At 37.8% G+C, this 24,438-nt stretch overlaps 1 protein-coding gene across 8 annotated transcripts in view; it reads right to left on the bottom strand.

The window, feature by feature from the left end:
- Positions 1–24,438, bottom strand: part of APP (amyloid beta precursor protein) — a 279,992-nt gene that overhangs the window by 64,728 nt on the left and 190,826 nt on the right. For all 8 annotated transcript variants that reach the window (XM_032277112.1, XM_032277105.1, XM_032277108.1 and 5 more), the window contains 4 exons: positions 23,427–23,501; positions 22,545–22,703; positions 4,324–4,452; positions 3,265–3,364 (listed from right to left, as the gene is read on the bottom strand). In XM_032277112.1, coding sequence (XP_032133003.1) covers positions 3,265–3,364; positions 4,324–4,452; positions 22,545–22,703; positions 23,427–23,501 — 463 coding nt within the window. The remainder of the gene's footprint in view (positions 1–3,264; positions 3,365–4,323; positions 4,453–22,544; positions 22,704–23,426; positions 23,502–24,438) is intronic.

The raw sequence follows: 24,438 nt of genomic DNA, 5'->3' as shown, positions 1-24,438 counted from the left end.
GAACCCATGCTCTGGACACAATTTACTGCTCATAAATTCGATGTCAATTGTCCCCTTCACCCACAGCACTCCTTTCTAAGCATGGCTCCATTCTTCCTTATTTTTACCCATAAAAGAGAATTCTAATTGGAAGCATAATTTACTGAAGTAGATATATCTGTCCCACTGACGATACTGGGAGTTCCCCAGATCGTTGAAAATCTCTTATCCATAAAGCACCTGCTACCATTATTTAATTAAAACAGATGTCTGACTGCATTAAGCACATCTTAATTGCTTGCAATTATAAGCACAAACGTTTATACAAAAGGCATGCATTTTTAGGAACTTTAAAATTTTCTCCTTTTGCCAGTGTCTCTGAATTTTAGTATCCTCCTATTTGCACTGACTGACTCCAAATCTAAAATTTGATTAAATACAGAAATAACAAATAAATGCAACTCAGACTAATGACAAAGCATTTAATCAGAGAATATTAGAAAGAGTACAAGACACAACCTGGAGAAAAAAAATCTATGAAGATCCTATTTAGAAAGTAAGCTAAAAGCAATACTTTTTATTCTGAGAAATTTCAAACACAAACAAAAGAATAACAACATAAGGAACCTCTAATAACATTCAGCTTAAGCAATTAGCACCCATAGCCAATCTTGTTTCAACTATATTCCTACTTAAAAGTGACGTATCGCTTTAAACGTTCCTTCAAATGAAAAAGGATGATAGATGACAACTAGGTTCAACTCAAAATAGCTATTCTCCTCAGCAAACCGCTTCTGTTGCTTGGACACTAGGAGCTCAGACAGTGCACAGTGTTCATTACTGCAAACTTCTTTTTCTATAGAAAACGGTCATTTAAAAATGGAAGCACCCAGGATCCAAACGAAAAGTTTTTTAAAAAAAGTTATCTTTCAGAATTTGGCAACTAATATATTTAGAATATATACATATATCACTATTTAAAAAATAACCTTAGCAATTAGGTTGGATTAAGAGCATATTACACACACACATACACACACACACACACACACACACACACACACACAAACAGCATATACATAATATTCTCTTAATCCAACCTAATGGCTGTATTTTTTTTTCTTTATAAAGGAAAAGATTCCATGATACTAATGACCTAAATGTCCTCCCTGTTACTGAGATTTCAAGTTTACTCAGCTGCCCTATTCTTGGACATTTCGTAATACTCAAGATATCTGAACCACCATCTGTTCTGTGGAAATGTGACTCATTAGTGGCTAATGTTTTCAGTAGTATAGTGCCAAATAAAAAGTTCTAATAATTTAATTAGAAAGAATCAACAATAGTTGCTGGGTGAGAGTGGAATATTGGTCATCAACTTTTTAGTCCTTTCTAATGGCTTATTTCCCTAGAGTTTGATATTACCTAATGCCACTTCAACTGAAGTCACATGCAAAAATAGGATTAAGATAGCTATAAAGCAAAATGGTGTTATCTACAAGATTTTAGCTTCAGTTCATTAAGACTGTGAAAAATTATATGATTTTGAACCTTCTAGAACTTTTTGGAGAGCCTTTTTACACTTATTTAATATACAGTATTTAAAAAGTTCCTTACTGATGTCAATTCTCCAAGTATACCTGAAAAGTGTATTCATTTCCTAAAGAAACTTGATACAGTGAAAAATTAATTGGAAATCTCTGTTCTCAATTCATGGTGTAGACTAAAAACTCCACCTCCACTATCTTGGCACACTATGAAGTTGCCTTTTCTCTTTTCTTTTTTTTAATAGAGAGGGGGTTTCACCTTGTTGGCCAGGCTGGTCTCAAACTCCTGGCCTCATGTGATCTGCCCACCTTGGCCTCCCAAAGTGCTGGGATTACAAGCGTGAGCCACCACGCCTGGCTGACATAATGAAGTTTCTTTTGCAAGTTATGTAGCCCAAAGTATAATTTCAGATTCCATCCATTAATGTGCAGTACCGAACAGAACATCATCACCTGACACATGCCAAATATTTGACAGCAATACAAACAACATTTACAAGGCTGTGTAAGTCAGGAAAGAAGGAGCAGAATCACACCGGCATAAAATGGAAAAAGTGAGGCCAGCTGTTCTCTTGAGTGGTGTTTCACGCACTTCAAAGTGGGACTTACTGTACTGGGTATATTCATTTGCAACATCCTGGGTGTTCTGATTCAGATGATAACCTGCATCTATTCCCAACCCAATTAACAAAGGGAAGGATTCTTTATGGAGAAGGATATGCCAGATATACATTGCTTATATGTTGGTAGACTACACACTATATCTCCAGTATAGGTACATTTGCTTATGTTGAAAGCATAAGCAAATGTACCTATACTGTGTATCTTTTGGAAGAAAAGTTAAACAGTTATGGGCATTTTGTTGGTTTACAGAGACTCGTGGTATTTTATTCCCTTTCCAAGAAAAACAGAAATGAGAGAATGTAAATGAAATATTAAACATACGTCATCAGGAAAACTGGGGACATAAAAGACAGTGGGCACACAATGGCAGTTTCCTGGTTTTAATAACGGACTATAGTTATGTAAGACATCATCGGTGAGGCAAGTGGGTGATGGATGCATGGGACCTCTCAGTATTATTTTTCCAAGTTCTTGTGAAAGTATAATTATTTCAGAATATACGTTGAATAGCCCACTATCTTTTAAGTTTAAACAATGATGTGGTTCAGAGAACACTCACGGCTTCCCCCTCTGCCTTAAAAGAGAGCCGTGACTTTGAATAAAACAACAACCTCAAAGTCAGAAGTCACAGTTATGTGTATTGGCTGTGCTACTAAGAATGCATGTGACACAGGCCAGTAAGTTACTCAAATTCCAAGTCTGAGCTTTTTCATTTGTAAGATGGAACAATCACGTCACTCAAAAGACGAAGAATGAGTTTCTTTTCCCCCCACTAATTGTAAATTATCCAAGCATCATAATTTAAGAACTATAACAAGATTGCTCAAATTAGAAAAAAAAATGCTGTCATATATAATTCAATAACAAGCGTCAATTATTACAGAAATATACCCTAAGGTCAGGCGACGTTCCTCCAGTCTTAAAAGGGTGGCAAGGTAAGAACTGATTCAATTGCTAAGGCTAGAAAGCTAGTTCCATCCCCCGGCAGTTTCATCCTTAAAGGCAACCTGTTCTATTAACTTCCATATTCCTGAAACAGATAACTCACTTCCTCGATTTTCTTCTAGGGGAAAATATATTTCCATGTGCAGCATCAAAAGAACATCTTACTTACCAACTTCATCCTGAATCTCCTCGGCCACTGCAGGCACATTGTAGAGCAGGGAGAGAGACTGATTCATGCGCTCGTAAATCACACGGAGGTGTGTCATAACCTGCATCAAAGGATGACAGCTCCAGTTAAACAACATCTGGGGTAGGAATGGTTATTTTTCTTACCAAGCACTGCAGGTAGATACAAACTTCCAAAATAACACTGACAAACACTGCCACTGCTAAAACGTTTAACTGAAAAGGCAACTTTATTTTTCTTGTTCTCCTATTTCTGTTCTCTAACTTTTGAGCTCAGCTTTAAGACTTATCTTTAAACTTACTATTATCTTATGTGTTTCTAATAGCCAATTAAAAATGCCACCTCTGCCAACTCTGATTCCTAATACTGAGGCTCTCTAAATAGACCCTGATGCACTAAATACATTTCTTTGCAAATTTCCCCATAGAAAACAACATATTTCAACTTGATTGGATATTTCATGCTATATACATATATATTCATATTTATATATACATATGTTTTGCATATATGTATATATTTGTATATCTATATACTTTTAAAATATGTATATTTTTTAACTCATCCATTCAAAAAAATGGAAAATTTCATATTTCCTAAAGTAGATTCCAGTTTTCAGCCTTTAGGAATGGGGGGAAGTATAAAATTTATTATTACTGGGCTTCATTTAGGCTCACATTAAATCTAAATATTGCAGTAGGTTTATGATTGCTTGCCATACTTTAGTTGAACCAGTTTTAAGATTTTAGTCCATACAACTTTTGTTTTCTTCCTTTTGGTTATTGGTTTTAATCAGTTCCTTAGCAATCAGTTAGCAGTAGACAGTTAAGATTTTTATATTTATTGTTATTTTCGTAATTCAGAAAATGCCAAACCACATGTTGCTCTAAGACAAGCTTTTAGAATTTACCGGAAGTTAAAGAGCTCTTGCCATAGGGAAAACACCCATAGGTGCTCAGAGAATGTCTGGGATCCTGTCACCAACCAAGAAGCAAGAATCCTGGATTGTCAAAGCTGCAGATTATGATACCCTGCGCTTACCTGGGACCGGATCTGAGCAGCTTTCTTGGGGTCCACCATGCGCACATGTTCGAAATGCTTTAGGGTATGCTGTCTGTCCTTCTGTTCTGCACGGACATACTTCTTTAGCATATTGAACACGTGACGAGGCTGTGGGAGGAAAAAGAAAAACTCCTTATCAAGTTTGTGCAAAATATTGCTTCTTCCATTGGCGTTGGGTTAGGGGTTCCACGAATTCATCCGGTGACGTGAAAGCATTGTGAATCATCTTTTTTGCAGGTCTCCCCGTTCTTCTTTTTTTTTTTTTGAGACAGAGTCTTGCTCTGTCATCCAGGCTGTGGCTCACTGCAACCTCCGCCTCCTGGGTTCAAGCGATTCTCCTGTCCCAGCCTCCCAAGTAGCTGGGACTATAGGTATGTGCCACCATGATCGGCTAATTTTCTGTATTTTTAGTAGAGACGAGGTTTCACCATGTTACCCAGGATGGTCCTGATCTCCTGACCTCGTGATCCGCCCACCTCAGCCTCCCAAAGTGCTGGGATTACAGGCCTGAGCCACTGTGCCCGGCCTGCAGGTCTCCCTTCTAAACATTTCTCCTACTCCTTTCTTAATGGGTAATTACTTAGATTGGCTGCTTTTCATTTCCACAAGAGCATTCAGCATTCTCAACAGAGATGATGACTGTCCTCCTTACTCAACATTTTCTCCGCTATAGAACGAGAATAGATTTGAGGTCTGTCAGGTTTAAATTAGGTCCTTTTCTTTTCCCACCCAAGTGTACAGGGGCATATGTGAGATAATATTTCCACACGCACATTCTGAAGACCAGAGGCAATGTTGCACAGATAATCTCATCATCAGTAACTTATAATATACTATCATCAAAATGAGAAAACAAGGGACTTTAACCACTATTTTGTAAGCCAAGGAGTAACTGAGCTCTAAGAGATGTTATATTTTTTTAGGAGAAAGGCCATTGCTAAACTGTACTTATTTTACCTAAGCTCTTTCTGAGCTATCAGATTCTAATTTTTTCAGTAACAATTACATTTTGTCTTAAGTGCTCCTGTTTTTTTTTTTTTTTTTTTTTTAAAAAAAAAAAAACAGGAGCACTTCATTTTTACTCTAGTTTTATTTGAAAACATCCATCCTAACAAAAAATCAGGACAAAGGTTCCCCGGTCCTCAACAATTGCATTGCTACATGCATTCCACTATACGATTTTGTAAGATGATTTCTAAAGACACACATTTCTTCTTCATTAAAACAAACAAACAAACAAACAAAACCAGCTGTGAAAATTCATGTCAGGAATAGAATTTTGGTCATTTGGGCAAAGCTATTAACCCATGTGTCATGAGTACCCTGAAAACCAGTTGGAAGGTACAAAATTTATTCCAGAGATGGTATGTGTGTTGGTGGGGTAGAGAGTATGCGGCTCTTGTGTTACGCACATTCTTGGGATGTGCCTCTCCTTCTCCTTTTGCTTAGTCAACTTAGGGGCCATTTCCTTGCCACCTCAGGTGGAACGAGGTACCCTTTTCTCTGTGCTTCCATGAAATACCGTGCAAATCCCCATTAATACACCTAATGTTGAGACTTACTACGTTATCTACGATTCTTACTCCCCTCTTTAATGTGAGATCCAGGGGGCTGGATTGGATCTTCTTTTGCTTTATTGGGAACCTCAATAACACAGTGTCTGACCCAGAGGATGATCTGTATTTGCTTGGTGAATGCCCACCATAGAGGCCCCTCTCCTATGCTTGAAAAAACAAATACATACCCACAATAAAAATAAAACAAACCTGCACTCATCTGCTTATTAATTTCTTTTTTCCTAAAAGAAATGTGCTTCTCCATAATGCCCAGAGAGACAGACATCACAGCTTACAACAGTTCTTGGCAACACATCATTACAACTCTCATCTGTACTGTGAAATCTGGTTGAATTTACAAATCAGAAGATGACCTTTTAAATCTTAGAAGAAAAGTACTTAGAGAGGTAGTGACTGATAAGCTATATCTCTCTATAGTCAAAAGAAGATAAAAGAGAACATTTTAAAACATCAGAGATTATGGCTCTTGTTGATTGTGCAGGACATTTGATATGCAGAATTGTGTGATCAGGATACTGCCCTACCACACTCGATGCCTGCTTGTTATTAAGCACCGAAGTCTTAGAAATCTCTCTAGTTCTGTTATTAGCATTATACGTCCAAGGCTGGAGACAGAAAGGGTTGCAACTAACTACATTTAATCATGATGTGCCTTCCTGCCCCTCATGAGTGTTTTCTTAGTTGCTCTATTTCATTTTTCTCCCTTGTATTTATTGTTTTGAAGAAAATAGGATGGTTATTTTCCTTAAAGAGTTTAAGAAAAAAAAAAGCACTTCATTAAAAAAAGTAAGGATTACTTTGGCAGGCTGAGGCAGCAGGATCACTTGAAGCCACGAGTTTGAGACCCGCCTGGACAACATTACAAGACCTTCTCTACAAGAAAAATTTAAAAATTAGCTAGGTGCAGTGACACATGCCTGAAGTCCCAGCTGCTTGGGAAGCTGAGGCAGGAGGATCATTTGAACCCACGAGGTTGAGGCTGCAGTAAGCCCTGATTGCACAACTGTACTCAAGCCTGGGAAACAGAGTAAGAGCCTTTTAATTAAAAAAAAAAAAAAAGTAATTATTGCTTTTCATCATAACTTCTTTTTTCTCCAATTAGTCATCTATGAATGTTTCTGTAAGACTTTTTGTCCTGAAAGGACTGTCACCAACAAGCAGGTGCACCAGGATGCTAAGGCCCCAGACTGGCCTTGGCATTACTGCTTCAAGCTAAATTTTAATTTAGAGGATGTGGACGTTATTTCTGATAACCAACATCTGGATCTCCCCTTCTACTATCACCACAAACAGCATATGTTCCCACTAATTATTAACATCCATTTAAAAATAAACATGAAAGCCTCGACTTTCCCATCAGTGCAATTCAGATAGCAGTACTTTTCAGACAGTATTTTGAGATTAAATGTACTCAGTATGATGCTCAGTCCATTGCTGGTACTCAATACACATTTATTTCTTCCACTCAGGCCTCATTTATAACTCATCGACCCCCTTCTTTCCTCTAATTAATAAGAGTTCAACATGCATTGACTGCTTATGAATGAGACAGTATATTATTAAATGCTTTATGCTGGTAACTCATTAAATCTTCATCTCAGCCCCATCACAGAGGCATAGCAGCTCTCCTCACCTTATATATAGGTGAGGCATGACACACAATGGAGATTGTGGTTATACAGGCTACATATCTGGCCCACAGTTACACAGCTAGTTAGTGTTAGAGCAAGAATGGGTTACTCTCACTGCCTGGCTCCAGAGCCTCTTCTCTTAATCACTGTGTGATCTAGCCTTTCAAGGATAATCTAAAATGGTCCAAACTTAACATGGTTCTACAAAGCAACTTACAAAGTTAAAAACAGGCTGGGCGCAGTGACTCACGCCTGTAATCCCAGCACTCTGGGAGGCAGAGGTGGGTGAATCATGAGGTCAGGAGTTTGAGACCAGCCTGGCCAACATAGTGAAACTCCATCTCTATAAAAAATACAGAAATTAGCTGGGTGTGGCGGCAGGTGCCTGTAATCCCAGCTACTCAGGAGGTTGAGACAGGAGAATTGTTTGAACCTGGGAGGTGGAGGTTGCAGTAGGCCAAGATTGGGCCATTGCATTCCAGCCTGGGAGACAGGGCGACACTCCCTCAAACAAAAACAAAAATAAACAAAAAAATCCACCAAGTTAAAAACAAAGAAATAACTGAATGGTTAGAAAAGACAGTCTGTTCCAGGAGTATCTGCCTGACTTTCTAGTTCTTGTATGTGCAGGTAATATTCTTTTGGGCCATGCTAATAGCTCCTTTAATTGTGCAGAAGGTTCAGATTTAGCTTATTCAGTCTCTCATTTACTACCCTAGGTTTCTGGAGTTCCGTTATTCTTTAGCTGATGCATAAAATTGTTTAGCTAATTATTAAGCTAATGTCTGGGGAGAAGAAATAGCAAGATAGGAATGTCCTCTGTCAATCTGAATAAAGGATTAGGATTACTGGAAAGTGATTAAAGGTATTATTTAAAAGTTAGGCTTTTGTGACATTCATGGTTTCCAGTGCTAAATTCTTCCTTATCTTCTTTTGAGACAGATAATTAAATGGTGAATATGTTCACATGTTTTCAATTGCTGATCTCATTTAATATTGCCATTCTGCTTCAAAATGTATTCCTAACTGACCCTGAAAATCCCCAGAGCTTGAAACTAATATTCCTAGACCAAACTGAGGGTTGGGCTGCTATATCTCATGGCCCAATAACGAGATGCAGATGAACCAGGGAGGAAGAGAGTTTATACTTCCGTAGCCTGTTACAGGGAAAAGGCCTGGAAATTATCGCCAGACCAACCCAAAATTACAAAGTTTTCTAGAGCTTATATACCTTCTAAGCTCTATGTCTACATGTAAGTGTGCATTCATCTCAAGACATAGTTATTAACTTCTTTTCATCTATAACTAAGGTCTGAGTCCTGAACACCTTCCTCTGGAGCCTCAGTACATTTACTTGAGCTAAATGGGTCCAGGTGTTGGTGTGATTACTCTTGTCTCCTAAATCAGGGAGGTTTGGGGAGTTCTTTCAGACCCCCAATAAAACTTATTAATCCTAAGTGGGTCCTGTTAAGAATTCCTTCATTTTGCCAGGAGAGGCCTTGGCAAAACTCTTGGTGGGCTTTTGTTACATTCCAGTCCCTTGTATAAGAACATCTGCTTTTTTTAGCGTTTAGTATTTAACTTAACCACTCAGTACTGAAACAGTTGTTATGGAGGCCTGCATTAGTGAGACCTGGCCTGCCACAATAAGGAGTAGCACAGCAGGGTCTCAAAATTCCCCAGGCCACAGCTCCTGCAGGGATAATGAGACCTGGGAATCCACAGTGAGCTCGGACCCTTCATTGTTTATGTGAGCTGAGATGCACATTGTGTGTGCATCTACATCAACACAAGCCTTTTCTCACTAATGCCTATTGGATAAGCAAAGCCTGGGAACATCAGATAATTCAGGAAGACTTTAGGGTATCTCCCAATAAATTTTGGCCAAAATACACGGTTCTGGTTCATTGATTTGACCACCTACACACATTCTAGGAATCATGCTTGGAAATGAAAACAAAATCAGATTAGCTTCTTTGTTGGACAGTAGGCAAATAAATCATACCAAATAAAACGATAGTTATCTCTATCGCTCAGAAATGTTTTAGTTGAGAAAAACAGGTATAAAAGGAAAATAATTCTTGGGGCCCCCCAAATTGCTAAGCTAAAGAGAAAAGTCTGGCTGGGACCTAGCTAGGGGCAACCTGCCTCCCATTCTATTCTCACTGACATAGATGCATATCTGATTGCCTCCTTTGGAGAGGCTAATCGAAAACTCAAAAGAATGCAACTGTTCATCTCACCTGTCTTGGACCTAGAAGCCTTCTGCCCACTTTGAGTGTTCTGCCTTTTGTTTCAAGTTGTCTTGCCTTTCCAGTATACTTCTTATATACCTTCTTACATATATGTACTTCTTACCTATATTGAATGATGCCTCATGTCTCCCTAAAATGTATAACACTAAGCTGTGTCCCAACCACCTCAGGACTTCCCAAGGCTGTGTCACGGGCACATCCTCAACCTTAGCAAAGTCAGCTTTCTAAATTAACTGAGACCTGTCTCTAATTTGTTAGGTTCCACAGGTAACAGTTCCCTATACCTTCATATTTTTGTTTACTTTAGGTTAAAAAAAAAAAAAAAGACCTCCGTTTGATATATGATTCATGCATATTTCATTCAAATAAATAAATAATTGCCCTCACAAGTTTTGGCCAAAATACAAATCATCCAGACTTAAAATTTGTTATTTCTAGAGCTATAATAATGTATCTAAGAATAGCAAGGTCTTGGCTGGGTGTGGTGGCTCACGCCTGTAATCACAGCACTTTGGAGGGCAGAGGTGGGTGGATCCTGAAGTCAGGAGATCAAGACCCCACAAGACCAGTGTGGCCAACATGGGGAAACCTTATCTCTACTAAAAATACAAAAAAATTAGCCAGGCGTGGTGGCACATGCCTGTAGTACCAGCTATTCTGGAGGCTGAAGCAGGGGAATTGCTTGAACCCAGGAGGCAGAGGTTGCAGTAAGCCAAGATTGTGCCACTGTACCTCAGCCTGGGTGACAGAGCAAGACTCTGTCAATAAATAAATAAATAAAAAGGTCTCGATTGTCTAGTGAGGTTTATTTGATTATGCTAGGATAAAGATGAATTTCTTAAAATTTTAATTAAAAATGCAGAAACTTTCATACAGGAACAGTAGGGGAAAAAACCCTCTGTTATCTCTAGAGAAACATAATCTCTTAAAGTAACTGCTACTGTCAGAATATTCATACTTAAGATGAGTTATTCATATGATCAGAAAAACATAAGAATTCAGTGGCTCATGATAAGGATATTGATAAGCAGAGTTTAAGAAACTTTTTTTGTAAACTGCAGGCATATAATCGGGATCACCCTCAAGTGTTTAAATCTTCTGTTACTAGTAATAATTTTCCTGTGTATTAATACTACAGTCTGTTTGTATTGGCATTAGATGACTAATCTTATTATTAAAATACAGGGCAAAGACTAATCTTATTATTAAAATACAGGGCAAAGAACAGAGAAGATACAAGGAAGAGATCTGTCTCAGGGGGGCTAATTATTTCCAATTCTATTTATTGTCACTACTGTTTCTGAAAGAGTGTTTAGCCCATAATTACGTGCTGCCTGTTTGCAACTGATGTGGCACATTTTAATTTGTACTAAACTCACCTCACAATCACACTGCCTTTTAAAAAACATTCAAAATAATTTGTTAAAGGATTAAGAATAGGCACTACCAAAATGGCTTAGACATCATCTACAGCAAGTTGAAAGAGAAACTTTTCTTTACATTTTACAACATTAATCATTTTCCTCTCTGGGAATAAGAGTGTAACATATTTCTACCTCCAGGCATAGTTCCTGCCACAATTCGGTTGCTAATAAATGTTTATTAATTAAACTAATGAGTAACCTACAGCTAGATATAATTTCAGAAATAGGCCCAGTAGTGCAGAATATCCTTCATGGTCTTCACATAGAAAACAAGCACCTCTTTACTTGGAAGAGTGGCCTTCCCAATTTTTACAGAAATACCGATATTAATAAGCTCACTTAATTTATCTGTGTAGTGTACTTGGGTGCTTTAGAAAGTAGTTTTAACTGAGAACTCTTCCCAGAAGATACTTAATGGACTTCATAGCATATATGAACTCATCTAAAAAGGTCTGTTTCATCAATTTCGAAAGATCTCACATATTGTGTTCTTATAGTTTGATGTCAAATTGAAGTGGGTAATATTGAAGAAAATTTCATAGCCTTTCCTGATAAAAACTAATACTTTTTTTTTTTTTTTGGATACAGAGTCTCACTCTTGCCCAGGCTGGAGTGCAGTGGTGCAATTTCGGCTCACTGCAACCTCCACCTCCTGGGTTTAAGCAATTCGCTTGTCTCAACCTCCTGATTAGGTGGGAGGTGTGCGCACCCCACACCCAGTTATTTTTTGTATTTTTAGTAGAGTTTCACTATGTTGGCCAGGTTGGTCTTGAACTCCCGAATTCAGGGGATCCACCCGACTTTGGCCTCCCAAAGTGCTGGGATTACAGGTGTGAGTCACCATGTCCGGTGACAATACATTTTTTATTAATTTCTCCATTTCTCAGATGTATTGGCGTTTTCATTTTTCTTTTATATGATTTCTCAAATTTGGTGTTGTTGGGACTTGGGAAAAGCCTCAAACATTTGACTAATGACAGGATGACTCAATGCCAGTCATGTCTGAATACGTAGCTTATTGCTGGACAGTTCACGTGAGAAGCGTATTAAAATTATTCAGTCCTACTGTCCTACTCCATAGCTTTCTGCTTGATCTAGAAATCTGGCATGTTATCATAACAGACATTTGTGCTTTAAACCAATTTCTTATGAAAGGGAGTGAACTGTCAAGAGCTTTTAAAAGCCCTGGGCATAATCCTGCCAAGAAGGAAGTAAATGACTCACTGTAGGGGAATCACCCTAACCTTTCCAGGTCACGGAAAACTCTCACCTGGAGCATTCAATTGCACCCTGGTGGTTTCCAAAACTGAAAAAAACAATTCTCTCCTGCTTTCGTAAATAGATTAAGAGCTAGTATTTTCACAGTTTTACACCTTGGATTTCAAGAAATCTTGAGCTTATAAAATGTAGAAAATCTCCACGTGCACGTTTAAAAATCACACTTAAGAGTTAAAACTCTCTGTGCTTCAGATGAACTTAGTTAAGTTTATTTTGCCACTCTGGCCCTCAAAATGTTGAATGCACTGTCACTATTGCAAGAAAAACCTGAAAACAAAATGTAACATTTGGGGCAACTGCCACAGGAACCTCTGAATCACAACCTTTATTGTGTTTAACGCCAGCAGTTGAGCCAAATTTTTAAAGTCCACTGCAAAATCTATCTACCTTCCTTTCTTCCGAAAGGCAAAAAATGATTTTTGTAGTTTAAGCTGAGTAGAAAAGGGCAAACGATAATTCCATGCAAAGTTGAACACAGAAGTCTCGAATGAAGCAATGGAGGAAATGGCAGTAGATTCTCACACTCTACCCCTTTGTTGTTTCTTAACAACATTTTTGTTTTGACGATATGGATGCATTAAATGGAAGGATAACGGACAGCTAATCTCTAACAGTCCACTTAGTTCATAATGCCAGAACAAAGCTTTCGTTTAGGGCCAAGTAGTTATCCCAATGTTCCTTCTTAGGGTATCCAGTTTACTTACGTGGCTCTGATTTTGTAATGAACATAACACAGAAGCATCCAGGAGGCACCTATCATCTGTTCTCTCCTTCCTGTTGGAGCAGATCACTTCCTAATAGGGACGTGTTACCAAAGCCTCCATGTATTTGCCCTAACAATCTTTCTCCTCTTAGGGAGGAAGGCATCTTCCTACTTCACAATTTTGTCTCAACTTTCAATTAATCCTTTTTCTTTTCTAATTATGGTTCACAAAAGCTAGAACAATATTAACTGCGAAAAGAATAGAAAAATTAACTCCAATTTGGAGTAGGAGGAATCCCTTTATTAAATCAATTGCTCCTCGTTACAGGTTATAAAGGTGGCAAACCAAGGAATTAAAGATGGGAGATTACATTATAGAAGGTAGGAAATAGGAATGGTTTAAATTCTCTCATCATTTAGTGGCCTTTTTTCAAATCTGGTAGATTTCATAAATTTTTTCCAGGATATTTTGCTAGTTCAGAAATAATTTATTTTGGATGTACAGATCATAGTCATAAATTAGTGAAGGCAGCATATAGAACTGAAATTTAGCACCCAACACAACCCCGTGATTCATGCTTTCAGACAAACTTTAGCCTAGAATGGATACAGAGCTAAGATCTTCTGACCTGGGAGTACAGAAAGGCCAGAAAATGTTTGGACTTGTATGCCTTCGAGTTTTGTTTAGTCAAACAGTGAAATATACGTAAGTCCTTAATGATGAACAGAATTATTAATGCAACCCAGAAGGCAAAGCCCACAGTATTGCTGAAATCATAAACAAAAGATGTTTTCAACTAACTCAGACCCTTGCAAAGATTTGTCATACGGTCTAATCATCCGAAAAATGCCAACTGTGACATATTCTTGACTTTTTAAGGGAGATTTACAGCAATCTGCTTTAATATTGCGTATCTGTTCTTGGACTATGGTGGTCCTGCTTCACACATCCTCTAACTGGTTGGCCTATTCAAAGAAAAGTACATTTGTATTTCTTTTAATTTTACCCTCTCCTCTTCTAATACCTAGTAAGTGTTATGACCTATTAGAAATTCTGAGTTTTTTGTTGATGTTAAAACATTTATGGGGGTGGGGGATTGGGGAGGGATAACATTAGGAGGAATACCTAATGTAGATGACAGGGGGATGGATGCAGCAAACCACCACGGCATGTGTATACCTATGTAACGATCCTGCATGATCTGTACATATACCCTAGAAGTTAAAGGATTAAAAAAAATTAAAAAAAATAAAAAGCCAAGACTAAAGGGAGATTTGATTAGTATGTATTAATAAAATCATGTAAAATAAAAATAAAATACCTCAGATAAGCTGTTTTTTCCTCTCATGGGAAATATGCATTTTATGTCAGTTAGAAGCAACAGGTCACTCTTCAGATATCAAAATAATATTCTTGTTTCATAGCCAGTAAGATAAAGTACCATATTAATTGTTTCCTCTTAATATACAGAAATGAACAAGACGTCAAAGGAATAAACAGTATGGCAATTGGGTATTCTGCAATAATAGTTACAGCTCATACTAATTACCTTTGTAAACAGAAATATTTTCACATCTGATGTAATAAAGTGCAGTAAGTAGTTAAAAAAATTACATAAGAAAACTCAAGATAATGATGCTTTAAATCCAAATATCACCTAGCATCATTAAACTGGGATCCATTGTCAACCATCACAAAATGAATGAACCCCTTAAAGCTTATGTGAGATTGTGTTTGCATGTGCATGTGTACATGTTTCCAGGGTAGGATTCCTTGCTGCCCATCTGTTCACTAGGCCAAGTATCAGTAATACCAGGCAGGTAAAGAACTACTGGATCTTTAAATAATGTGCTATTTGTCTACAAAAACTAAATATTTATATTTTCATAATAGATTTTCATTCCCAAGGATAAAATGAACATATATATTAACATTAAAATACGTATGTTTGCTGGAAGAAAGCAGAGCATAAAAGCATATAGTGCTATGGGTTTTAATAGAATCCTATGAAGACCTATTTGTTTTTGAAGGCAGTGACGGAGCGGGGGTCCACTATGGACGGAATGTGAGTGATGAATATGGCTTCAGAGGCACAGGACAGCTTTTAAGCTAATGCCTAACAAACTTCTTAATTTTCTAAGTAACTTAATTAAAACCTGAAAACACTAAAATCTCTTGTTACATACTTCCCACTGGTATGTAGCAAGATCTGTTTATTGAACTTGGTAAACATTCAGAAGGTAAGGAAGTAATAGTACTGAGTGGCCTTACCAAAAGAGCATACATGTCATTCAGCATAGTTTATAAGATTCTGTTCAACAGATGCTAACTTTCCCATTCTCCTTACCATCCACTGTTACTGGGTTTGCCTTCAGAAGTGCTCAAGTTAATAAGTTTCCCCTCACCTATGTATACAGAACTCAAGTAAAAATAAATGAATGGTGAATAAATCAATAATAAATATATAAGTATAGAGCAATTATTTACTTTTCTAAAAAATGACTTTTTTTGGCTTGGCAGTCTTTTAACTTTTAATTCCACTCTGATTAGCTTTATAAAATTTTGATTATATTCAAGACTTGCTGGTGGAATGCCTTAACATTACAATATTCATCTCTCCACATATCAAGAACTCAGTGAATAATTTTTAACTTATTTATTATCAGTTTCACTGAGGTACAGATGTCTGATATTTACTTTGGAGATACATGCTATATACGTATATTTTACAAGATAATTTCTTTTGCAACAAAAAGCGATGAGTAGAAATAATTGGTTTGTTGGGTGACGGGCAATTAGCAGTATCATATAAAAGCTCAGGTTTAGCGTCTCAATTTCCTTTTTGCTTTAGAAAACAAAGTTACATCGACACCCACATTGGTTAGTTTGGTTTAGTTGTGATCCACATCACATAATGGCTAAAATTTACTTATGAGGTGGTTAAAACCTCCTCATGCCATCACCTGTTTACCTGTGACAAAGTACCCATTAATTCCTACCCTTTTTATCTCCAACGACTGCTGGTTCTTGTTGAACATTTATTGCTCTACTGCTGGAATTTACCAAATAGCCTTGAGCAAAATCTCAACTTAGTGATGAAAGCATGCTCTTTAATAAAAGAGTCTCACGGCATTCATGTTCTAACAAAGAATTCTATGAAGAAATTTCCAGAGATTTCAGCAAAAACTGAACATTTGGCTGAACTATTCAAAAATGAGAAAGGAAAGAAGGGTGCCAATGCTATAGAAACTGTCAACTTTTTTTGTTCAATTAAACTGACAGCCTGAGTGTGAAGCAGCAGATACAAGCATGACACGAATTTTAGTGTAGGATAAGATGGTTTCAATCACAAGACGCCGGACAAATCAAAACAACACAACTGGCATAGGTAGACAGATGTACAGGTAAATGTTTCCTAATTCTCACTTCCCCTTAGAAAATGCAAAAGTTGTTGAAGTCAGAATAATAATCATGATACTATCTAATGAAAGATTTAGACTATGTATCTGTAAAAACACTAATCTCAGAATGACAGAAAGGTTTGGCTATAGGTATCCCTCATCTTTAAAACAGTTCAATTCTTACCCATTAGGGGCTGCTAAGGTTTTCCAGACCTAGGGCTACAACAGAGAATTGATTTAAATAAAGAATCCCTATCCAGCCTTTGGTTTAACTGTACAAGATCACATTAAATCTAATTTCTCCTCAACAGTCAGGACATATCATCTTCTGTCTGTGTAGGATAAACAGAACCCTGACAGTTACAAGACGAAAGTCTCAGACAGCATTTAGTTCTTCTTTCATGAAGCTTTGAGTAGCTTCAGTACGAGCCCTGACAAAGTAAAAAGCAGGAAGTACGTGACTGCAGAGAGCAGGTTAAAAAATGATGAATGCTTAGCTTTAAGTATTTAATTTGGTAGCTTTTGGAGGCCTCCAAAGTTGGTGGAAGTTAACCACGTGTACTGCAACTCTGGAGAGGCGCTTAATTTTTCCAGAGAGAAAAAGTGCTAACTCCTTGATTTTCCAAGGAAAAGCCTTAGGAAAGTAAAAAGGTTAAGGGGTTGGTACTATGAAGAGCCACTAGCCTTAAAGAGAGTAACAGTTTATTCTGAGTGCAAAGACACAGCTCTGCTCAACACTTTTTTTCCCCTGGGGAAAACATCTGTTTTAATAATTGTAATATTTCAAGTATTTACTTCATTTTCTAACTTTTAATTTTGATACTGGGTCTTGCTTTGTTGTCCAGGCTGGAGCACAGTGGCGCCATCACCGCTCACTCTAGCCTCGACTTCCCAGGCTCATGTTCCCACCTCAGCCTCAGAGTGGCTGGGGCTACAGGTGTGTAGCACCATCATGCCTGGCTAATTAAAAAAAAAAACAACTTTTTTTTTTTGTAGAGATAGGGTCTTTCTATGTTGCCTAGGGTGGTCTCAAATTCCTGGGCTCAAGGGATCCTCCTACCTCAGCTTCCCAAAGTGCTGGGATTACAGCTGTGAGCCACCACGTCTAGCCCAAAGCATTTATTTTAAATACATATGCATATATACATATGACTCTAAATATGAGTCAAATAATGGATTTTTAGGTTGACCATTCCGTGTATTTGTCTATAAGTACATAATAAAATAAGAAATGTGAAACATACAGTATATTCAGACACAGGGATTCACACAGTGAAATTCCGTAGTAGAACCAGGAATTCTAGCTGCACAAAAACAACATCTTATAACACTTTCCATGTTTAGATTTAAAAACTGGGTAAAAGTATGATTTAAATCTGAGCTTCAAAGAGACTGAAACAATCCACTTTATTTTGGAGTCCTATGTTTGCAAAGTCTGAGAATATATGGTAGAATTTGAAAAAGGTTAGAGAGAGAATTATTCTAAGTGATAACATCTACAAAATCTATAGAAAGAACACTTTCTGTAGATTTACTTATATTCAAATAACAGTTACTGAATACAGTAGTCTGTATTTTCCAGGCATGGTGGTAAGTATGAAGATTACAGAAATATTTATGTATCACTCCTATTACAAGATGTGACCTTTTTCAGACAACCACCATGCTCCGGATTTATGTCTTCAAGAGAAATGTATGGAAGTCCACGAGAAAGGATTTAAAATTTTCTTATACTTCCCAAAGTGCAGACCTCAGTGTCAGGTCAAGCCATATAACATTAAAACTTAAATGAACACCTAAAGATGGTAACTTAACAAAAATGGCAGGTAATGCCCCCTAGACTCTAAGCCTGTGACCACCCAGCCACATTTTATTACAAAGGAAAGATTTAAAGGTGAGTGATGGTGGCTCATGCCTGTAATATCGGCTCTTTAAAAAGCCAAGGTGAAAGGATCACTTGAGGCTAGAAGTTTAAGACTAGCCTGTGTAACACAGCGAGACCGTCTTTACAAAAAATTTTTAAGAATTAGCCACATGTGTGGAGCACCTGTAGATCCATGAGTTTGGCAGTTGTAAGTCCTCATTTGTTTCCCCCTTTCAGGAATCAGTGACCTTCACTTGATGTCTAATACTTCACAGAAACATGGTTTATATATTAATACATTGTCCGTTTACTGGTTGTTCAGGCAGGAGAGTAAATCCAGCTCTTCTCACTCAATCTTGGCTGGAAATAGAATTCTTTGTGCATTTTATGCAACTTAACCAGAAAGTCACACACTTGTGCTGATTTAACCTCATCATTTTGATTTTTCTTATGAAGTTATAGTGCATAGAAAGCCAGGAGGAGCCATTAAAGAGCTCATGGCATTCTTCCAATAAGTAAGATACTACTGACTCTGTTCTACCGATGATATCACTGCAACCTCGGGAGATGGACTGGCTGGTTCAGGGTGACACTGTTTGGAAGGGACAGGGCAGAGCTGTGAGTCACTGCATTTCCTTCTCACTAGAACAAGCTTCCTCTCTGAACAAAGCTTTTGGAAAAAAATATTCATATTAGCGTTTTCATTTTCTATTTGCCAAAAATCTCTATCTTAGCAAGGCACTTGTCAGGAAATTGTTTTTATATCTCTGCAGAACGAAAGTTTCTTGGTTCCTCTTTTTTTTGGAGAACACGCTTTCAGGAGAGGAGCTGTGTGATCATTTGCCACAGCAGGGTAGCGTGGTGGGTGCTGAGACCAAAACCTTCATAGCAGACACTTATGAAGCATTCCAGCTGAAAGTCCAATCTCCAAATTAAGATCTTCACTAAATGGGCATTGATAGGACTAAAAATAAGATGAGGACTGAATGGAGGCTTTAACAAATGTACATTTAAACTCTCAGTTTAGTCTCATCAGCCATTACAGGAAAGGCAGTGGCAAGAATGCTTGCCAAAGTGTCATATTTTATCAAAAGGGATAATTTTAGAGTGGTTGTAATCATGCTTGTTGTGGGCCTCTGTATCACTTCACAAGGAATTAGACAACACATTCATTTGAAATAAAAATTAAAAACTGGATCAGGAAGAAACATTTTACTGTCAAAATCAGATCACTGTTGCTGATCTAAGGATTCCTGTTAAATTCCTACTTCAGAATTCCCCTCCCTCCCTTCCTTTTTTCCTTTCTTCCTTCCTTCCATTCTGTCTTTCTTTTTTGAGACAGGGACTTGCTCTTTCACTCAGGCTGGCATGCAGTGGCCCAGTCACAGCTCACTGCAGTCTTAACCTCCTGGGCTCAAGCGATCCTTTTGCCTCAGCCTTCTGAGTATCAACACAAATAAATAAGATATCAACACAAATAAGACAGCAGAGCATCATCTTTCAAGTAGTGGAAGAAAAACCTGAATCTAGTATTTTATACCCAGCAAAAATATCTTTCAAAGCCAAAGGTATAAAAACGATATTTTCAGTCATAGCCAAGCAAAAGATTTCATCACCGACTTAAATGCACCCTGAGACTTTTTTTTTTTTTTTAAAGGACAGGGATGCCCTTTGTCACCCAGGCTAGACTGCAGTCACGCAATCACAGCTCACTGCAGTCTCGAACCCCTGGGTTCAAGTGATCTTCCTATCTCAACCTCCTGAGTTGCTGGGATTGCAAGCACAAGCCACCAAGCCCAGTCTCCAAGACATTTTAAAGGAAATCCTTCAGGCAGAAGGAAAATGATACCAGCTGCATCTGTACAAAGAATTTAGAGCACCCAAAATGGTGACTTCATAGGTAAATATATGTTTTTTATTTAATTTACAGCTCATTAAAAGATAACTGACTGTTTAAAGAAAAACAGCAACAATGTAGTAAGGAAAAAGTATGACAACAACTTCTTAGAGTGAGAGAGAGGGGAAATGGAAATACTTTTGGTAAGGTTCTTTATCCTATCTGTAAAGTGGTATATCACTTGAACTGGTATAATATCATTGTGACAAGTTTAGAATGTTTTCTATAAACCTTAAAGCAACCAGTAAAATAACAAACTAGTTACAATCTACAAACCAACTTTAAAAGAGATAAAGTAGAATCATAAAAAAATTCTAATTAATTCAAAAAAGAAGGAAAAAGGTTAAAGAACAAATAGAAAAAAAATAGCAAGATGACAGATTCAGTCACAACCATATCCATAACCTCATTCAGTGTGCATGGTCTTCTCAATCAAAAGGAAAACACAAGACCCGGTTATATGCTACCTACAAAAAATACGCTTCAAATATAAAGACAAAGAAGTTCAATAAGAGTACAAGGGTGGAAAAATGCACCATGTTAATATTAATCAAAAGAAAGCTGGAATAGCTTTATTAATATTAGATAAGGTGGATTTCAGAGCAAAACATTACAAAGGATAAAAAAATCATTTTATAAGCAGAGGCTCAAAGATTGCCTAACAGCCGTGAACACTTACACACCTAAAAGCACAGCCTCAAAGTATACAAAATAAAAACAGATAGCACCGTTTAGAAAAATGGACCAGTCCAAAATCACAGGCAGAGCTTTTACTATCCCTTACTCAATGACAAACAGAAAGAACAAGTGGCTGGGCATGTGGCTCACACCTGTAATCCCAACATTTTGAGAGGCCGAGGTGGGCGGATCAACTGAGGTCAGGAGTTTGAGACCAGCCTGGCCAACATGGTGAAAACCTGTCTCTACTAAAAATACAAAAATTAGCTGGGCACGGTAGCACATGCCTGTAATCCCAGGTACTTGGGAGGCTGCTGAGTTAGGAGAATCACTTGAACCCAGGAAACGGAGGTTGCAGTGAGCCAAGATTGCACCACTGCACTCCAGCCTGGGCGAAAGAACAAGGCTCCATCTCAAAAAAAAAAAAAAAAAAAGAACAAGTGAACATAAATTACACACTCATGCTCAGAACGTTCCTTTTGTTCCAAGTAAGCTCTCCCACAGAATGCTGGTGAAGAAATCTATGCTTGCAGCACTGAGCAAGCCATTTTGGGCAATGGTCGCTGAAAACCACAAATAAATCTCATCATTGTTAATACCATGACTGATACATGCTTCCCGCGAGAGAATATGGTCATTGCTCTGAGATGGAAATTTGAGTTCTAATTCCTTTCGGTCCACTAAAAATTCTTACAACTCAGCCACATCTCAACTTTCCTTGACCTTAGTTATACTGTTATACTTACATGATGAGGGGGCTAGGCAAGGTTACTTCTAAAATCCTTTGCTATGGTGTGAATGTTTATGTCTCTTCATATGTTGAAACACAGCCACAATGTGATGCTATTTGAAAGTGAAAACTTTGGGAGACAATTAGGCATGAGGACACAGCCTTCAAGATTAGGATTAGTACCCTTATAAAAGAGGCCCCAGAGAGCTCCCTTGCCCATTCCGCCATATGATATAGCAAAATACAAACAAAAACAAAAGATGAAAAAATATAAGTTCTATGAACCAGGAAGCAAGCTTTCACTGGACAACCAAACCTGCTGATGTCTTGATGTTGGACTTCTCAGCCTCTCCAACTGTGAGAAACAAACTGCTGCTGATAAACTACCCAGTCTATGGTATTCTGTTATAGCAGACTGAAGGGACTGGACGACATTCTTCCGGCTTTTGTGTTCGAACTTGAACTATGCCATCAATGGTCAATATTAAATCAAGTCAGGGCTTATACTGTGAGTCCCTGGGAATCCATCTGGCTGCTCTGTGGAGAAGTGCAAGTGCCTACTGTGCAGAGATGGCCCTGTGAAGGCAGTTGCCCTGTGACTCTTTGACCTTCAAGATGGAATGGACAGGGGTTGAACCTGTGAATAACGGCGCTCAAGGCATTTCCTCTCATTCTTTTTGCATGGCTTCCAGTTCCCAGTGTCCTACCCTTACTGTCTGTGCCGTGACCTGAAGTGAGATCTCAGCTGCAGTGAGACCTACCCGAGGAGGAACAGCCTGCAGAGCGGTGATGTAGTTCTCCAGGGCCAGGCGGCGGCGGTCATTGAGCATGGCTTCCACTCTGGCCATGTGCGTCTCCACCAGCTGCTGTCTCTCGTTGGCTGCTTCCTGTTCCAGAGATTCCACTTTCTCCTGAAAATGCTGCCATCATAAACACATATGTCAATGGGGACTGAACAAGTAGGATGAAGCAGCAATTTCAAGTCTTCTAAAAGGGACATCCTATTCCAAGTGATAAAAAGTATCCTGAAGACTGCCTAGTCATTCCAACATTTTTACTAACTCTGCATGTTTTATAGGTTGCTTCACTTTCTGGCACTCTCCAGCCCCCATCAAACCTACTTTCTCATTGAAAATCAGTATTACATAGGCTCCCTGAAGACTGATTTGACCAGTAATAATGTTGGATAAATACATGCACTCTTGAAATTCTTATATTACATATTAAAAAAAAATTCCTCTCTTACTAAAAATACTGCAAGTAATTGACCGTAATAAACTTTTGGTTTACTTAAGGTAATTTTGAGACTGGTTTTAGTCAAAAATTCCAATTCTCATAATTTTTGCCAGAGGGAGAAGCAGCAGCAGATTATGGTGACTGAAAAGATATATTATTAATAAAAAGTAGACTGCAAGTAACAATGTGAGTTTTATGGCAATGAATTATAACTTGAAATAACTGGGAGCAAATATAAGGCAGGATTTAAGCAACTCAATTACTAGGCAATGATTAATAACAGTTCCAGGTCATGGGACTATGAACAATCACACCTGAGGTTCTGGCCGATGCTGGTAAACCTACAGACGCTCATTAAACAGACTGCAGGCATGTGATGTTTGGTAGGAAATGGGTTCAAATTTTACCTGGATAACTGCTTTCTTATCAGCTTTAGGCAAGTTCTTTGCTTGACGTTCTGCCTCTTCCCATTCTCTCATGACCTATAAATTAAGAAAACATTTAGATTTAAAATCATAGGTTCTTCCTATGAATACAGACTTAACAAGGATGGATGATTACGTTTTTCTTCTATTTTTGTCATTTTAGATATTTAAAAAATATATTACCTATCCGTTCCTATCTGAATAATATTTGACCTCCCACTAGGATATAAATGATTAACCACAGTGGCATATTAAACATAAATGTTCACATTTATTGCAAGAATATAGTCTTTTAAGTCAAGGTTGGTCTTTTTCCACCCTGAGAACTTGGAGATAGTTATTTTATTTGATGTGAATAAATACCAGCAATTCATAGAAGGCATACACTAACTGCACAAGGTCTTCCAAAATTAAACTGAACACGTAAGTTTTATTCTCTTATGAAAGCAATTTAAACCATTTTAAACTGTATATTTTGAATTTAAGAAAATATAACATTGTGTGTGTGTGTGTGTGTGTGTGTGTGTGTGTGGTGAATACAATGCCAAAAAGAAGTACATAATAGAGGAAGTAAAAGAAGACTTCTGTTGTCTGATATCCTAAGACCTATCCCTTTAAACAAATGGGAAATTAGGGCCTTTTGAGCTTGCTGACTTAAGTTATGAACAGTAAGGATTACTCCAAATCCTTCTAAAAACTCTAAAAACACATAATATTCTGAATGTAACAAAAATGTATTTTTTACAGGTAGCACTAATTTAGTAACCAGTTGCTATGGTTTGAATGTATCCCCTAAAAAGCATGTGTTGGAAACTTAATCCCCAATGCCACGATTTTGAGAGGTAAATCCTGTAAGAGATGATTCAGTCTCTGTCCTCACGAATAAATTAGTATCATTATTGGGGGAGTGGGTTGTTATAAAAATGAGTTTGCCCTCCTTTTCCTTTCTTTCTTCCACCAAAAATGACGAGAGCACGAAAGTCCTCAACAGATG

Source organism: Sapajus apella, unplaced genomic scaffold (genome assembly GCF_009761245.1).
Source record: "Sapajus apella isolate SASKATOON/1434 unplaced genomic scaffold, GSC_monkey_1.0 scaffold8, whole genome shotgun sequence".
Classification (NCBI taxonomy): Eukaryota; Metazoa; Chordata; class Mammalia; order Primates; family Cebidae; genus Sapajus; species Sapajus apella.
This window is presented reverse-complemented; position numbering and strand designations above follow the sequence as displayed.